Source organism: Leuresthes tenuis, unplaced genomic scaffold (assembly GCF_036924035.1).
Source record: "Leuresthes tenuis unplaced genomic scaffold, fLeuTen1.0.hap1 SCAF_24, whole genome shotgun sequence".
Classification (NCBI taxonomy): Eukaryota; Metazoa; Chordata; class Actinopteri; order Atheriniformes; family Atherinopsidae; genus Leuresthes; species Leuresthes tenuis.
The window spans coordinates 14,255,591-14,270,853 of record NW_027325378.1 but is presented as its reverse complement, the minus strand read 5'-3'; the positions used below and the strand labels follow the sequence as shown (position 1 = coordinate 14,270,853).

Genomic DNA, 15,263 nt, shown 5'->3' with positions numbered 1-15,263 from the left:
GTGTGTATGTGTGTTTTATTTTTTTTTACCTCTGCGTAATACCTATACTTACAGGCCACTTACCTAAGTACACCTGTGAAACCTAAAGTAATCCAATCCAACAGCTCTGCAGCAAATCACATAATATCTCCTCCTCCCAAGTTATTCCATGGTATGAACTTTTTTTTTTTGGGGGGGGGGGGGGGGGGGGGGTGTTGTGGTTATGGTCTTTTCATGGTATTGAAATGGACTCATATGGATTTTTTTTTCTTATCGGTATCGGCAAGATAAATCAACAGATTTATCTGTTATCTGTGAAGGTGAATTAGATGTGACTCAACTGATACCACAAATGTTAAGTGGGGAGACATGTTCTTGACCTTCCCTTATGTGCAGTGGTAGCACAAAAGGATTTCCATCCATCCATCCATCCATCACACAAAATCGACTTCTTATCGATGATGATTGATTCTTTATTGAGATACAACTATAAAACATGAGCATCAATATCAAAATAACCAATTCATTTCAAAGCATTCTGGTCATTACAAAACAAGACATAAACCTTCCTGTGAAATACAACTGTGACAAAGAAAATGACATGCTTTAAAACACAATTTGCCCAAAGCGGGGAGGAGAAAAAAAAAAAAAAAAAAGGAGTAAAAGGGAAGAAATGACATCAGTTAAACAGAAGCAGTGAAGGAGAAGCAGATCAGCTGTTCGATACTGTGACAAAAGAGCTGAGGAGCGGCGCGTGTGGCCTTCCTTACCCCGCCACTCCCTGCATCCTCCTCACCCCTTTCTTTCATCCACTGATCTGACACACACTCGTCACACTCACACACGGGATGAATGGTGGTAATCAGAACAAGTGTCCGATCGCTGCAGGAATCCAGTGGTCTTACTGGCTGGGGTCACTATCATTGGCTAATTATCTGCCTTTGGAGACTACTGGCTGCTCTGAAGATAAGTCATTTTTTTTTTTCTTATTTTACACACACACACACACACACACTGACACACACATCTGGCACAGCCAGCCTCTGCACATACAATAGATGGTCATTTCAGTATGATTGCTACTCACCCTTACCATACAGAGTAAGGGTGATGGGGTCAAGTCATGAGTGTATATGTGTGTGCCGGTGGTGTCTGTGTGAGGAAAGTGGACAAGAAGAAGGTATGATTGGTGTTTTAAGGCATATAACAAGACCATTAGGTTGAGGGAGGATGACATGAGGAGGACAAAGCCTTTCGATCACCAATCGCACCACATTTGCAATACCCAAAAACACGTGGTTGAATGTGCAAATTGCCAGCTTCGCATTAGTTGTCTGAGCCTTTCGGCGGCCGTTGTCATGGTGGGAGTGTTTTTACTTGAGGGAGGAGAAAGCCTGGAAGAGCTTGGCCAGGTTGATCTCTGAGTAGCCGCTGGTGGCCAAGGCTTTGTCTGCCACTGCCTTTAGCTTGTGATAGACGTCCTGTTCAAAGTTCACTTTTTTCAATTGAGCTAGAAGAAAGAAAGAAAAGCAGAGATGAGAGATTAAAATAAAATAAAATACAGTGATATTCCAGTCATACCTCCGGCCTCCACGGTTCAGGCAACTTCTAAAGTAGGAGGAGCAGAAAGCACACCAGCTTTGTCTCCTGACTAAAAACACTTCAGAGCATTTCAACCTTAACAGCGGAGCAACCAGATCCAATAGTGTTTGAAAGTAAAGCTATCACTTTGAGGGCTGCGAGGGCGATCGCGCAGAATTGGACAGATGGGTCGATGGCGCAGGCATCCACGCAGGATCATGAGATCGATAGAAAAGCCCAATGAGAACATGGAGTCAATATCATGTCCCTGTTATCTCTTCAGGTGGGCTGTAATAGGGCCAGAGAGAGGACTGAGGAATGGCTTTTTTTGAGCAGAATGGTCACCACAACCAAATCTTCTCAATATTATACTGAGTATCAAGTGTAGATTAAGTCCAATGAAACCAAGTAATAATATATCATCAGAAAAAAGGAAAAAGAAGAAGAGTGCAGCAGGTTACACTGAGTATTACAGCGAGCTCAGCGACGGGAGGAGCTCAGTTTGGTTTCAGCAGCGACTCTCTTTAACTCTTTGTCTTAAATAGAAAGAATTCTCTTACATTATTTTTTACATTTTGAATTAAATGAATTCATAACCTAATAATTGTTGAAACCTTCAATGCAAAGTATGGATCCTCAAACTCTCATCAGATAAAACTGATCGAGAAGAAAAAGCAGCGCAGCACATGTATGGAAACGGCCGTTTAAGATTTCCATGCCAGGAACGACAGAAAATATCAGTTCTGTCAGAAATCGATCTGGAATTGGGGCTCGACGAACACTAATCCTAAAGAGTCACTGACGCTGAGCCAACTGAAGCCGAGACAAACGTCTGCGTTTCCTCGGGTACACGAACTCGCAATCATAAGTCTCAATTTGTTCATCCATTTGTTAGAAGGTCCAGAACACAGGACATTGCTTGACTCGATGTAGAGCTAACAATATTTTTGAGAGAAATATTTTGCAAATCAACAGATGATAAAAATCGATGGCGGCAGCTGTCATTACATCATGAAGCCTCAAGGTGATGGTTTCCAGTCACAGATGCACATACTGAAGCTATCCTGGCTTAATAAATGCCAAAAGCATGCAGGGAACAGAGCTGGTCATTTAGGCTCTGTTGATCTACTAATTGTTTCAGCTTTGCTTCAAAAAAAAAAAAAAAAAAAGTGCAAAATTTATCAGCTTTCCTATAAAGAAGAAGAAAAAAAAGGAAAGAATCTTGTCTCGAAGAGTGATTTGTATTTGTTTGCAAGTCTACTTGAGTTCTGACTCCAGATAACAAGCGCACATGCAAAGTTGTCCATATGGCCGGTTGTCATGCCCTCATCACCTTCACAGCCCTATCTCCTGCCTCGTCCTTCCTGCCTGCTGCATTAGTGGCTGCTGGATAAATATCGGCCCATCGAGTGCCCAGGGGAACAAGGGTTAGATACACACAGATCAACAGTGAGGCAGCCACACACACACTGAGAGAACATACACAACAACCAAGGTAGTTAAACACTTAAAAAGCCCAGCAACACAGCCACTAAAAACATTCAGATGTCACAGTGATCACACATGCATGTGTTCACACACACACACACACACACACACACACACACCGAGCAGACGATGGTGTGGTTGACTAAAGCACCAGCGGCAACTATTACCAGATAATCCTCATTTTAGCACGGACAGGGATGGAGGGAGAAATGGGAAAGAGGAGAGGCAGGGAGACACTATTTATCTGGGGATGAGAAAGGGGGTGATGATGCATGATCAAGCCAAAGCAATCATGTCATCATTTATGAAAGGTAGAAGAAAATAATTCTCCCCTTCTTCTTCTCCTCTCCTCTTCCCCAACTCAATCACTGCGTGGCGAACACATAAAAGAATGATTTAAGAGTCACAGAGAGGAGAAGAAAGAGGGGGAGATCTTGCTGGAAGTCAGAGCACAGCTGGGAGTGTAGTTAAAAAAAAAAAGAAGAGCCAGTGAGAGGTGGAAGGAGAGAAGAGAGGTGAGACGGCGCTACTGGGGAGGCCCAGACGTTAAAGGGAAAGAGGTGGAAAAACAGAGACCAGAAAGAAAGACATGCGGATAAAAAGCTCCCAGGTATGACTGGATCTATCACCCAGATCTCATCATTCCCTCCGTCGCACTCATACGGAGTCCAGCACACACATGCTCACAGTGAGTGTATCAGAGGTTATCTTTGCTCTAACTAGGTGTTGTCACACACTCGCACACACACTGGTGGAGCTGGGCACGAGTAGATCGGGGCTCTGCACGCTCTAACTAGGTGTAAATACAATAACAAGCCTGTAATTAAGTGAGCACGATGAAGTTAATGGAGATCGGCCATTCCGTCGGCCGCCTCCATGAATATTCTATTAGGCTGGTGGCGACGGGCAGCTGGAATAGCAGTTAATTTAATCACTACTCGGAGCACAGGGAAACTTCTTTGTGTGAGTGTAATTGCACAGAATGAATAATTGATTTGACAATCGCACCCGTGGATTTTGCCACCCCGCTTTGTATCGCCAGAGAAAGGGAGGGGCAGAGGAAGAGGGGAGCGAGAGAGAGAGAGAGGGGAAGAAAATGGAGAGAGAAAGGAGGAGAGGAGAAAGAAGACAGAGCGAGAGGAGGAGTGGGAGGGTAGAGGAGGAGCAAATGCAGAGAGCCGAGAGGTGGCAGGGAAGCTGTCGGTAGATGGATCATTAGAAAAGCGCAGCTCAAGGACAATTTATATTTTATCAATGCAGCAAAATTACATTATTGCTCACACACGCAATCATACTGCCCACACTTAAGATTGAGACCTGGGAAGGGGGGGGGGGGGGGGGGGGGGGGGGGGCAGCAGAAACAAGGGAGGTAAAAGGGGGAGAGCAGGAGAGAAGAAAAGTGACATGAAATGATTTGAAAGTCATTGATATGGGATGTTCCCAGCTAAAGGACGGACAGCATGCTTTTTTTCCTCCACACTGTGTGTGTGTGTGTGTGTGTGTGTGTGTGTGCGTGTGTGCGTGTGTGTGTAATCTATTAAAGATCTCCTGCAGTGGATGAAATTACCTCCATGTTTTACTCAGTCGCAGCAATCAGGAACAAAAACGCAACGTACATGTAGATAAGGCAGACGCACCCTTTCAAATGCACACACGCAAACACATTCTTCAGCACCGTGGAGCACACACACCAAAATTATAATCCGCCCTGAGCCACAGCCTTTGTGTATTGTATGCACGGGCTTAATGTCTTTAAAAGACCTGTTCAGTACGTTCTTGAACGTATACATTCAGACGGCACCATCAGAAATAGCCAGATGTCATTTGAACTACGTAACTCTACATAAACCGTGGTGATGGGTGTTTACATTCAGCAACCGGAGCGCATCGAAGCAACATCCTCGGTTGTTTTTAACGATGAAATGACCAAATTCAACAACTGGTGGAGCTTCTCTCCATCGTATAAGTACAGCCACCAAGCGTGTGCACTGAGAGGAGCAGTGAAAGAAATACTATCTCTTTAACTCATAAGTTAGTAGTTTCTGGTGGTGATCAGCGATAAAGTGTTCATGTGTCACTCTCCACAGCTGTAACATCTGCCCAGGTACAGTCAAGACTGCAGATGGAGTCAGGAGGAGGCTGTTTATACATTTACACATCCAGGTGACCCCCCCACTGTGACCTTTGATGGTCTTACTCTTACCTTAAACTGCATTTTGTTGCTTTCCTTCAACTTTCGGGTTTCTCTGCTAGCTCAACTTCTGTTGTTTGACACCATCTTTAAGTAGTGAATTAACAGTCTTTTCCAGTCTTTTTCAAGATAAGCAGCAAAGCAAAGGTAATGTGGCCAGAAATGACATCAGTGTATCCATTTATCCATCTTTTACTGACACAATGTAAACAACAAAGGCTTTCTGATGTGTTGCATCTGGTGACAAAATGCTGTCACGCTACTGGAATACACACAGTGATGAGCTGACCACTCTGATTGATCGTCATTAACAGATCCTCAGTAGAGGAAAAAGTATGTCAAAGCTGCATTTACAACTTAAGCCACCAGAGTACAAACAAAGTTATTTGCATTCAGGGCAATCACCACCCGAAGAAAGACAATATTGAGTTGAGATGGTATTCACGCACAAACAGTTCCCATAAAGCTGCACTTATGCACGCACCCCAACAGACACGCAGAGCAGAGTTAGGTGTGTCGGGTTGTTTGTCTCCTCCCTGTAATCTGAGCTGTGTGGCCCCTGGGTGCGTAATGCAGTAATATGGGGTATTACTGCCCCAGGACAGACGGATAACACCTTCAACCTATATTTTATAGCAGCATGAGCGCGTGTATGATTACATCCGGTGCATCTTTCTTGCTTTGAGGGAAGAAGTGTGTGTTGATTAATAATTTGGATTGTAAGTCTTGTCAGACAGAACAACATGGTACGAAAATGTAAACCAGTACCAACAACACACTGACACATCATGCTGTCTTCAAGACACAATAGATCTGCTGTAAATGTGATCTCTCACCTAAACAGAAGGTGTCATTGTTAGTATCATTAACTCTTGGCCACCAGTCATATATTGTATGATACAATCCAGCCTCAGATTAAGTTAAATCATGGTTGCTAGCATGGTTGAGCTAGCAGTTGCTTGGTATCCTGATAAATCATACCTTAATGTTTCCAAAGTCTTTTTTCCATCATTCATTGATTTTAGAAAAGCACTGATTTGATCAGTCACATGTAGCCTGTAACCTATCCGTTTCATAACATCGATACTGTTACAATTCTGTCATTTGAACACAAACTGGATCAACATAACATTCAAAGCGCTTCTTTCTCCAGGTCTACTTCTGTTTACCACAAAGTATATTTATTAGCTTGATTTCAATTGGTGACCACATTTTCATACTTAAAATAAACTAAATAAATAGAAACCTAAAAAAAAAAACTGTTCAGTATGTAAATACTGATCAGCCATAACTTTATGACCAGAGGCTAATGTTGAGAAAGTCTTCCTTGTGCCTCCAGAAGACCTTAGAGGTATATGTGGGACAGGTGTGGTGGGATGTGTGGGACAGGCTTGGTATTTGGGAAGTTTGGAGGCCATCTGATCATCTTAAACTCATTCTGAAGTTTCCATAGTCATGTGATGAGCAGCGTTACGGCTTAACCTGTCGCTGGTTTTAATGTTGTGGCTGATCAGTGTATGTAGCAGTGGTTAACAGACGGTGGCAAGATGAATTGTAGTGGTCAGGAGTAGATTAACGGGATACAAAAGAATCCAAACATTTTTCTAGCTTTTTTTTCCCCACGACACATCAAACATCAAGTGTGTCCTTTGTGTGTACAGTATCTGACGGTATGCCACTTCTGGCTGTGAAATATGAAGCTGTAGAAGTCAAGGGAACACAAAAAGTTGACTTTTTTTTTTAAAAAAAGCAAAAAAAGGACACCCTTTTTGCTGTGAGGCAACAATGCTAACCACCACACCACCTTGCAGGCCCTGTACAGTACTGCATAAAAAAGGAAAAAAAAAGCCTGAAAGGAAGGAAATCAACAAGACTGCAAAGTACAAGAGAACATAAAGAAAAGGAGGGGAGTCAAGAATTGATTGGTGATGATTTCTTGCATCTTGGCAAAGACAGAAATAAAAGAAAGCAAAAATGGAGGCTGTAATCATGTTAGCGCTCCCCCTTCCTCTACAATGGTCCAATCCCTCTATTTCAGCACTTTCCATTCTCTGAGTGGTCATCTGTTGATTACACGTTATATTTAAGTCGGCTGTCTTACTCTTTTGCTGCCTAACTCTGCTCTGAGCTCACACACTTCGCTAGATTCAGGCATACATACATAAATAACATACATACATAAATATTTAATCAAATAAATAAATCACTCAGCCCGGCGGCCCTTTCTAATCAAGTGACATCAATCAGGGAGAACTGTGGGTAAAGAGGTCTTGTGGCTGACGCCTACTGAGTGCACCCAGACCGCTGGAGTAGCGTCTATTTGAGTCCAAGGGGGGAAATATACGCTCCATGTCCCATTACAGGAGAAGGGCTATCCTTTCGTCAGCGCGCCCATTACTCCCCCTATCATTTCCCCAAATCTAAAACCTGTTTTCAATCAACACAGCCAAACGAGTGCCTGTCCAAGAGAGGCAGAGAGAGAGACAAAAAAGAGAGAGGGAGCACAGGAGAGAAGGTATTAGAGATGGACAGTAAGGGTGGAGGGAGGGCGATGGAGGGCTCTTTCCTTCTTTCTTCCAGTGATTGGAGCGTTTTGCATTCTGTATGTGTGTGTGATTGAATCCGTCTCCTAAATTAGGGCTGTCGACTCGAGGAGCTGAATGTCCTTAACCCCCCTCCCCTCAACCAATGCCCATGCGCAGCTACTTGTGTGTGTGTGTGTGTGTGTGTGTGTGCGTGTGACAACACTGGTGAATATTGTAAATACAGCCTGGGTAAAAGGTTTATGTTGAGACATTGATTGCTAATGCTATGTTGTATGTGTTTTTGCGAGGAAAGCATTGTTAGGGTATTAAAATTCAAAGTTCTCTGGTGGCGCGACGAACTTGATTTCAGTTCCAAAAGCAGTGCGATGGAATAGGAAGAAAGGCAGCAAAAAACTGAATAGAAACTTTATGATTAAAGTAAGTTGTAGCCAAAATGAAATTCACTCCATGCAGCATGAAATGTGTGTGTGTGTGTGTGTGTGTGTGCATCGTCTTACTTCTCTCAGTTTGAAGCATTTTGGAGAATGCGTAGTCCCAGTCAAAGATGGACCGATAGAAGCAGAGCTGGTTGTATAGGGCCTTCTCCGAGTACTGGAAAGAAAGCAAACAAATGTTACTCCAACGACACAAGAAACACCAAACATGATGAGATGAGCTTTAATCTAAACATTGGTTCCAGCAGTCCTGATTCAAATCTTAACAAATACAATATTTACCCGTTCCATTGTGCACATTGCAATGGTTAAATGGTGTCAGAGGGCTACACGAGTACCCGTAGAGAACTGGAGATACAACCACAAACAATGTTCTGAAGGTTGCATGATAGAGCGGGTAATTTAAGTGGATCTCGCCACCAGGGGGCGCTGCCGCACTCGATTGGGCTGAGTGCCACGGATCGTGTGAGAGAAGAAGTGACAGAAGACGGTGAAATGCTGGATAACGCGAAAGAAGCTGTTATTTACATAAAAAGGCTATTATTTGTGTCGGATGATCTGCCATTTGTGGTTCAGTGTGTGTCCAGAGAAATGCAAGTGATACTGTTTATTTACTGGAGGCGTTTTCTTGTTGCAATCTTTATGCTCTGCGTCCTTTTTATGCTCTTTCTTGTTGTAATTTTTGAGTCCATCGAGAGCCACTTCTATGGGGACAACTGGTTACAGAGCTTCCCAACTCTAGATATGGCCAAAGATGTCGCAGACAAGCTGAGAGGGCTGCTAATGGAGGGAGGCTTTGAACTGCGACAGTGGGCCAGCAGCATGCCAGATGTCATCAGCCACCTGTCCAGGGAGATAAGGTCAGAGACTAGTGAAAAGTTGCTAAACCACACAGACATGGATCCACAAGAACCGGCCCTGGGGCTGCGTTGATTATGCCATTCGGATACGCTGCAGTATAAGACGAGGCCACTGGAGCGCTCTCCTGCCACCATGAGGAATATCTACAAGGTAATGGCTAGCCAATATGACCCCATAGGCTTCTTCACGCCATATACCACAAGGGGACCCGGGGACGATCACTGCAGAATCTCTCAGGTGAGAATCGTTGGATCCATGGACCCCAGTTCCTGCGACTGCCACCCGATCAGTGGCCAGTGCACCCAGTCACAATGAGTACAGATATTGCTGAAGAGCTGCGAAGGCCTACAACCTGCCTGGTTAGCACGGTCACTGGCACTCACCATTCCTTGCCTGATGCTCAGCAGTTTAGTACCTTCAGTGAAATGGTGAAGGCGACTGCAGGGTACAGCTGCTGATGCTAAAGAGACTCCTAGAGCTGAGGAGTTCAAGGAGGTGGAACTCAGCATTCTGCAGTCTGCACAAAGAGACAGTTTCCCTGAAGAAGTCCATTGTCTGACAGCTGGGAAACAAGTCCCTTCCTCCAGCTGCTTAATCACCAGAATATGATGCTTCCTTACAGCTGGTACGAGTAGGAGGTCGACTGCGACGTTGCCAGGATCTGGAGGACGATGTGATCCACCCTGTAGTCCTTGACCCGAGGCATGCTGAGACGAAGCTGCTCATCCGACACGTCGATCATGAACTGAAACATCCCGATGCAGAGCGACTCTTTGCGGAGCTGAGGAGGAAGTTCTGGATCCTTCGTGGCCGGGAGGCCATAAGAAGAGAGCAGCGCTCATATCCTGAGTGTCAGAGATGGAGAGCCCAACCCGTCAACCCCCGGACTGCAGACCTGCCCCCTGCGCGGCTCAGGCTGCATCAACCAGCCTTCTACTCTACGGGGATTGATTGTTTAGGTCCGATGCAAATCAAAGTCGATCGAAGGAATGAGAAACGCTGGGGCTTGCTCTTCAAATGCCTCACAACAAGAGCAGTCCATATTGAACTGCTGTCCAGCATCAACACGGACTCCTTCCTGATGGCCTTAAGGAGGTTTGTATCCCGTGGTGGGAAACCAGCAGAGTTGCTCTCGGACCAGGGCACCAATTTCAGAGGTGAAGATAGGGAATTACAAGAAGCCTTTCAAACCCTCCATCCTTCTGTCCAAGCCCAGCTGGCAGAGTATCAGATAAAGTTTCACTTCAACCCACCTAGCGCCCCACACGTTGGAGGCTCCTGGGAACGAGAAATCAGGTCTATTAAGGCTGCCCTGACTGCTACCCTGGGCTCACAAGTTGTCAGTGGCGAAGTGCTGACCACAGTCCCGATTAAGATTGAGGGTATACTCAATTCCAAGCCCCTCGGCTACGTATCATCTGACGTAGCAGACCCAGACCGGGTCACCCCCAATCTGCTGCTGATGGGGCAGCCAGACCCTTCGCTACCTCAGGCAATATATCACGACTCAGAGCTGCTCAGCCGTCGTCAATGGAGGGCCTGTCAAGTGCTGTCCAATCGCTTCTGAATTGCGGTTCCTGCGCCACTATCTGCCCACACTGCAAACCCGGTCCAAGTGGCAGTCAGATACATCCCCTCTTCAGCTGGACACTATTGCAATGATTGCCGATCCTCAACAGAGCATCGTGGCCTGTTGGGAGAATCAACAAGGTGTTCCCTGGGGCTGATGGTCTGATTCGCACAGCGGAGGTTAAAGTCTGGGACTGCACCTATGTCCGACCTGTGAGCCGTCTTATTAGACTCCTTGCTGTACCAGAAGAGAATGACTAGTGATGGACTGAATCTGAAAATGTGCCGGTCCAAATTTGGGGGCGGCTGTTCTGAAGGTTGCATCATAGAGCGGGTAATTTAAGCGGGTCTAGCCACCAGGGGACGCTGCCGCGCTCGATCGGGCTGAGTGCCACGGATCGTGTGAGAGAAGAAGTGACAGAAGACGGTGAAATACTGGATAAAGGCTATTATTTGTGTCGGTTGATCTGCCATTTGTGGTTCAGTGTGCGTCCAGAGAAATGTAAGTGATACTGTTTATTTACTGGAGGCGTTTTCTGGTTGTAATCTTTATAAGTCTGCTAGTTGAGTTTTTCCAGATCGTCATCCTCATGATGACTATTGTGAATTTTAAACTGCTTTACGATGGCCTCAGACTGAAGAACGTCCGGTACTGCGTTGCCACTGCACACGTAATCAATGAGCGGTGGCTGGGCCATTTATTTACTTTCCATGATCCGTTTTGCACCATTTGTCTCCACATGTTCCGTCTTATATATTCATTCCATTCACTTTGAACCCTTTTAAAATATTTCCCACAGCAGATATGCTGACAACTTTAGGGAACCTGCATTTTGGCACAGCTCACGTAAAGTTGAGGTGCACTCAGTGAACCTGATACTGATCAAAAAAAAAAAAAGCCTAACGTATGTTACAGAGCTCTCCATGTGATTAAATACAATAAGAGACAGGGAAATAGGTTACAGTATAGTCACATTTTATATTTTCATTACATTAACCCATCGGTTATGTGCTGTGGACTGATAGCGGAGGATTTTTTTTCAGCCTTTTGAAGGCTTCCTCAGTGGTGGAAGTGAGAAAAGCAACACTTCAATACAGGTTTTTGTGTTAATGGACTGTGATCTTTCATTTTTCAATGTTTTATGGTTCAAGTTCAAACAATAAAAGTAAAAAACGCAGTTGTTGCTTTTTTTTTTTTCCTTTTGTTTATTTCTAAACTTCATGTTTTACACATCAACAGCCCTCTTGAGAGGCCAATATGGATGCTATGGCAACAAGACCTGTCCTCTTGCATTATACCTCACTTGACGGACCATCCAATCTTTAACCGCTGCCATGGGTATGTACGAATGAAATTGTGAGGGATTTAAACATAACTGTGACCAGGAACTGATTACAGAGGGCGGCTGCTTCAACAGATAGCCATTATTGTCCAAAAAGAGATACATCGCAATGCTATTCTTCATCTGTCATGCTGTCCTGTGTTTAGTTTATAAATTACTTCATTTATCTAAGCGATCTTTTTTGTGCCACAGTCATGTGGCTGCTCAGTTCAGGTAAAGCAGGAAAGTTTGGGCAGCTGTTATCGATTTGATGACACAATCGGCACAACTCCTCTTAGATGGAGATAAAATGGCAATGGCAACCCCTATCACTACTTGTTTGGTCCTTTATTCTATTTACTAATTAATAAACATTATTTCAGAAAGCTGAAAGTAGAGTCAGTATCATGACAGGACAAAACCAAAACATCGAAAACAGATCAACAGAGCTGGTTCACCAGGCAGATTGAGCATAAGGATACACCCTGCTTAAATGACTACACCTCCCTGAGAACATCTCCCTTCCTCTGTGTGACACAGTAAAGCAAGAAAACAAATTTGCTTGCTTTGTTAATCTCCACTGCAATTAAGTGGAGCCACATGACAGCCTGCCAGAGGAAGAGAGGGGAGAGAGACAGAGAGGATCAGCTCGACAGAGCAGTGGGAGGGAAGAACAGATGAGGAGCAAAGGAGAGAAAGAGTAAAGAGACAGAAAGAAGAGAGAGATAGCAAAAATCACACAGTGAAGAGGAGAGAAAGAAGAGAGGGGATCAGACCTGATACACCCTCCCTCATAATAGTTTGTTGTGATAAGCCATTGTGAGAGAGGCATGCGAACAGCCGAGGCTGTCAATTTGATTAGCCATTATACTGCATGTTTAATTGCAGTTATTGGCTCGTCATTTCCCTGCTACACTGCAGAGGGCACGCTAAGCCTCGACCCCACACTGCCATCAGGTGTGCGCCGAGTGCTTTATTATTACCACCAGGAAGAATCCCCTGACAATTCCTGCATGTGAAGAGAGTTTGTGTGTGCCCATTATACCTGCCAATCGGCAATGTGCGTAATTGTAATTTCAGTTTTTACTGCTGTGGCATAATCAAGTGGTGAGAGTATCTAATGCAGCTAAACGTGACGTGCGGAAGTGAGCGAGTGTGTGTGTGTGTGTGTTTTTAATGGCTTTCTATGGCTGCCCACATGGCACACACAGCTGTTGACCGTTGATGCACTGCCGAGTCAACAACCAAACCATGCACATCTCATAATGGAGCCTTGGTTACGGTTGCCAAGGTTGAACAAGCTTGGTCGGCACAAATACAGCACACACCCCTCTTCCTCTTGAAAAAAAAAAAACAACAAGAAAAAAAAAAAAAACACAAAACATGCATGCGTACGTGCACACACACACACACACACACACACACACGCACGCACACACACAGGGAAAACACTAACGTTCAAACAATATAAAGCTGATTGTGGGCGGGGCAGTCGCTGCTTCCTGACTGACTGACAGGTGTCAGGAAGGTGTGGCTAAAATGTTACAGAATTGTTATTGAATTTAGAGCCCCACAACCCCACCTCACTCTCACTCTCACACACACACACACACACACACGCGCGCATGCATGCACACCTACCTAGTCATTCAGCTCGGCGCTTTGTTCCCGCACTGACACCATTTCAATTTGCTCCACAAATCTGCAGCATTTTCAGCCTGACTGCCTAAGGAGCAAACCAGCTGTGAAATTGCCTCTCTCCCGGGAGTGTCGGACCCCCCAGCCCCCACCTCATACCCCTTGCTCCTTTGCCTCCCTCATCCCCAACTCCCCCGCCCCCACCATTGACACACATATACACATCCTGGCCCCTTGTACACAAGCAAAACACACAGGGAAATGTATGTGTAAGAGAAGAAAGGGGGGGAGGGGGGCGTGGAAAAAGCAAGAAATAAGAAAAGGCTAATTTATACAAAGGAATCCAACTTACAGAGCAACAGCACAATAGCACCTGTCTTAATATTTGAAACACACACACTCACAACCACACATCTGACCTCGGAAGAAACTTTTTTGTGCACAGTCGCTCGAGTGCACCAGTGAGGCGGTTAATGAAAAAAAAAAGGTAGTCAGTCAGACAATATTTCTGCATGCATGTGAGGAGAGAAAGAGCAGCGGTCTGAATACAAACAAAAACACACACCGAGGGTGAAAAGTGTTGCAACCCGCTGAAAAAATTCAAAGTATTTATCAACCGGTGCACCAGAGGCACAGAAAAGGCCTCACGGCGCACGCTTCCCTCCACACTCTTCCTTAGCTCTGCAGCAAACACAGCGCTCTAAACGCTAAAACTACAGCATTTAAGCCCTCGCACAACTGCAGCTGCAGAGAATGAGAGGGAGTGAGAAAGGGAGGGAGATGCAGAGAAACAAACATACATTTTCCCTCAGCTGTGAGGCCACAAGGCTTTAAAACTCTTGAGCTTTTTAGATGCGATGAGCGTTATTGCCGGTTGTGGTAGTCACGCCGATCAGCTTCACAAGACACCATAATGAGTCAATATATGTAAATCTTTACTAGGCAAACACGGCGGGAAACAAAGGCATTTAACTGGTGCTCTCGCCCGCAAGCCTCCAACGATTCAGCACCGGTAATTTCTCCCCATTGAAAGGCATAATTGCCTGCTATTTGAAGACATTCATGCTCAATTTTTGAAATTAATTTCAATTGGGGGGAAATGTAGAAATGTCAGCTCCAGTGAAAGGGATTTGATTTCAATTATCCTCGCTCAAAGGACTGTGATTTCCAAATACACTTAAGCAAAATTATGACAAGAATTTTTGTTCGGCAAAATTCAGTGTTTAAAGAGCGATTAGGCGATAATGGGGCAGCTTTGAGCCGGCAGTGAATGCAGCCGTCTCCCTCTGAAAGGCACTCAATTATCTCTGATTGCTCCCGCTATAATGTATCAAATAGAGATACCTGCTATTGCCGTAATTTGTGTGAAAATTAACATGCTGCAATTTCCACTAGAGGGAAAAAGGGAGCTCTAATGGGCGCCTGAGCGTACATCAATAAAATGAGGGGAGAAAAAGAGAGCGACAGAATGGGAGGGTGAGAGGAGGAGAGAAAGAGCGAGCCAAGAGAAGACAGAATGAGTGTAAGAGCTAAGGAGGGGAGGGAGGGGAAGAAAATGAAAAGAAAGGAGCAGGGAAGAAAGCAGCGAATAAAAGGGGAGAAGAAAAGGAAAGTCAGGACAGAGATTTGAGACAGGGTGAGAAGAAAAAAATAG

General features: G+C 44.9%; 1 protein-coding gene across 3 annotated transcripts in view; it reads right to left on the bottom strand.

Moving 5' to 3' along the window:
• Window positions 1–976: 976 nt before the first annotated feature.
• The window catches only part of pola1 (polymerase (DNA directed), alpha 1), a 51,008-nt gene continuing 36,721 nt past the window's right edge, over window positions 977–15,263 (bottom strand). For all 3 annotated transcript variants that reach the window (XM_072378227.1, XM_072378228.1, XM_072378229.1), the window contains 2 exons: window positions 8,283–8,376; window positions 977–1,489 (listed from right to left, as the gene is read on the bottom strand). In XM_072378227.1, the coding sequence (XP_072234328.1) occupies window positions 1,353–1,489; window positions 8,283–8,376 (231 nt within the window). In that variant the 3' untranslated portion in view covers window positions 977–1,352. The remainder of the gene's footprint in view (window positions 1,490–8,282; window positions 8,377–15,263) is intronic.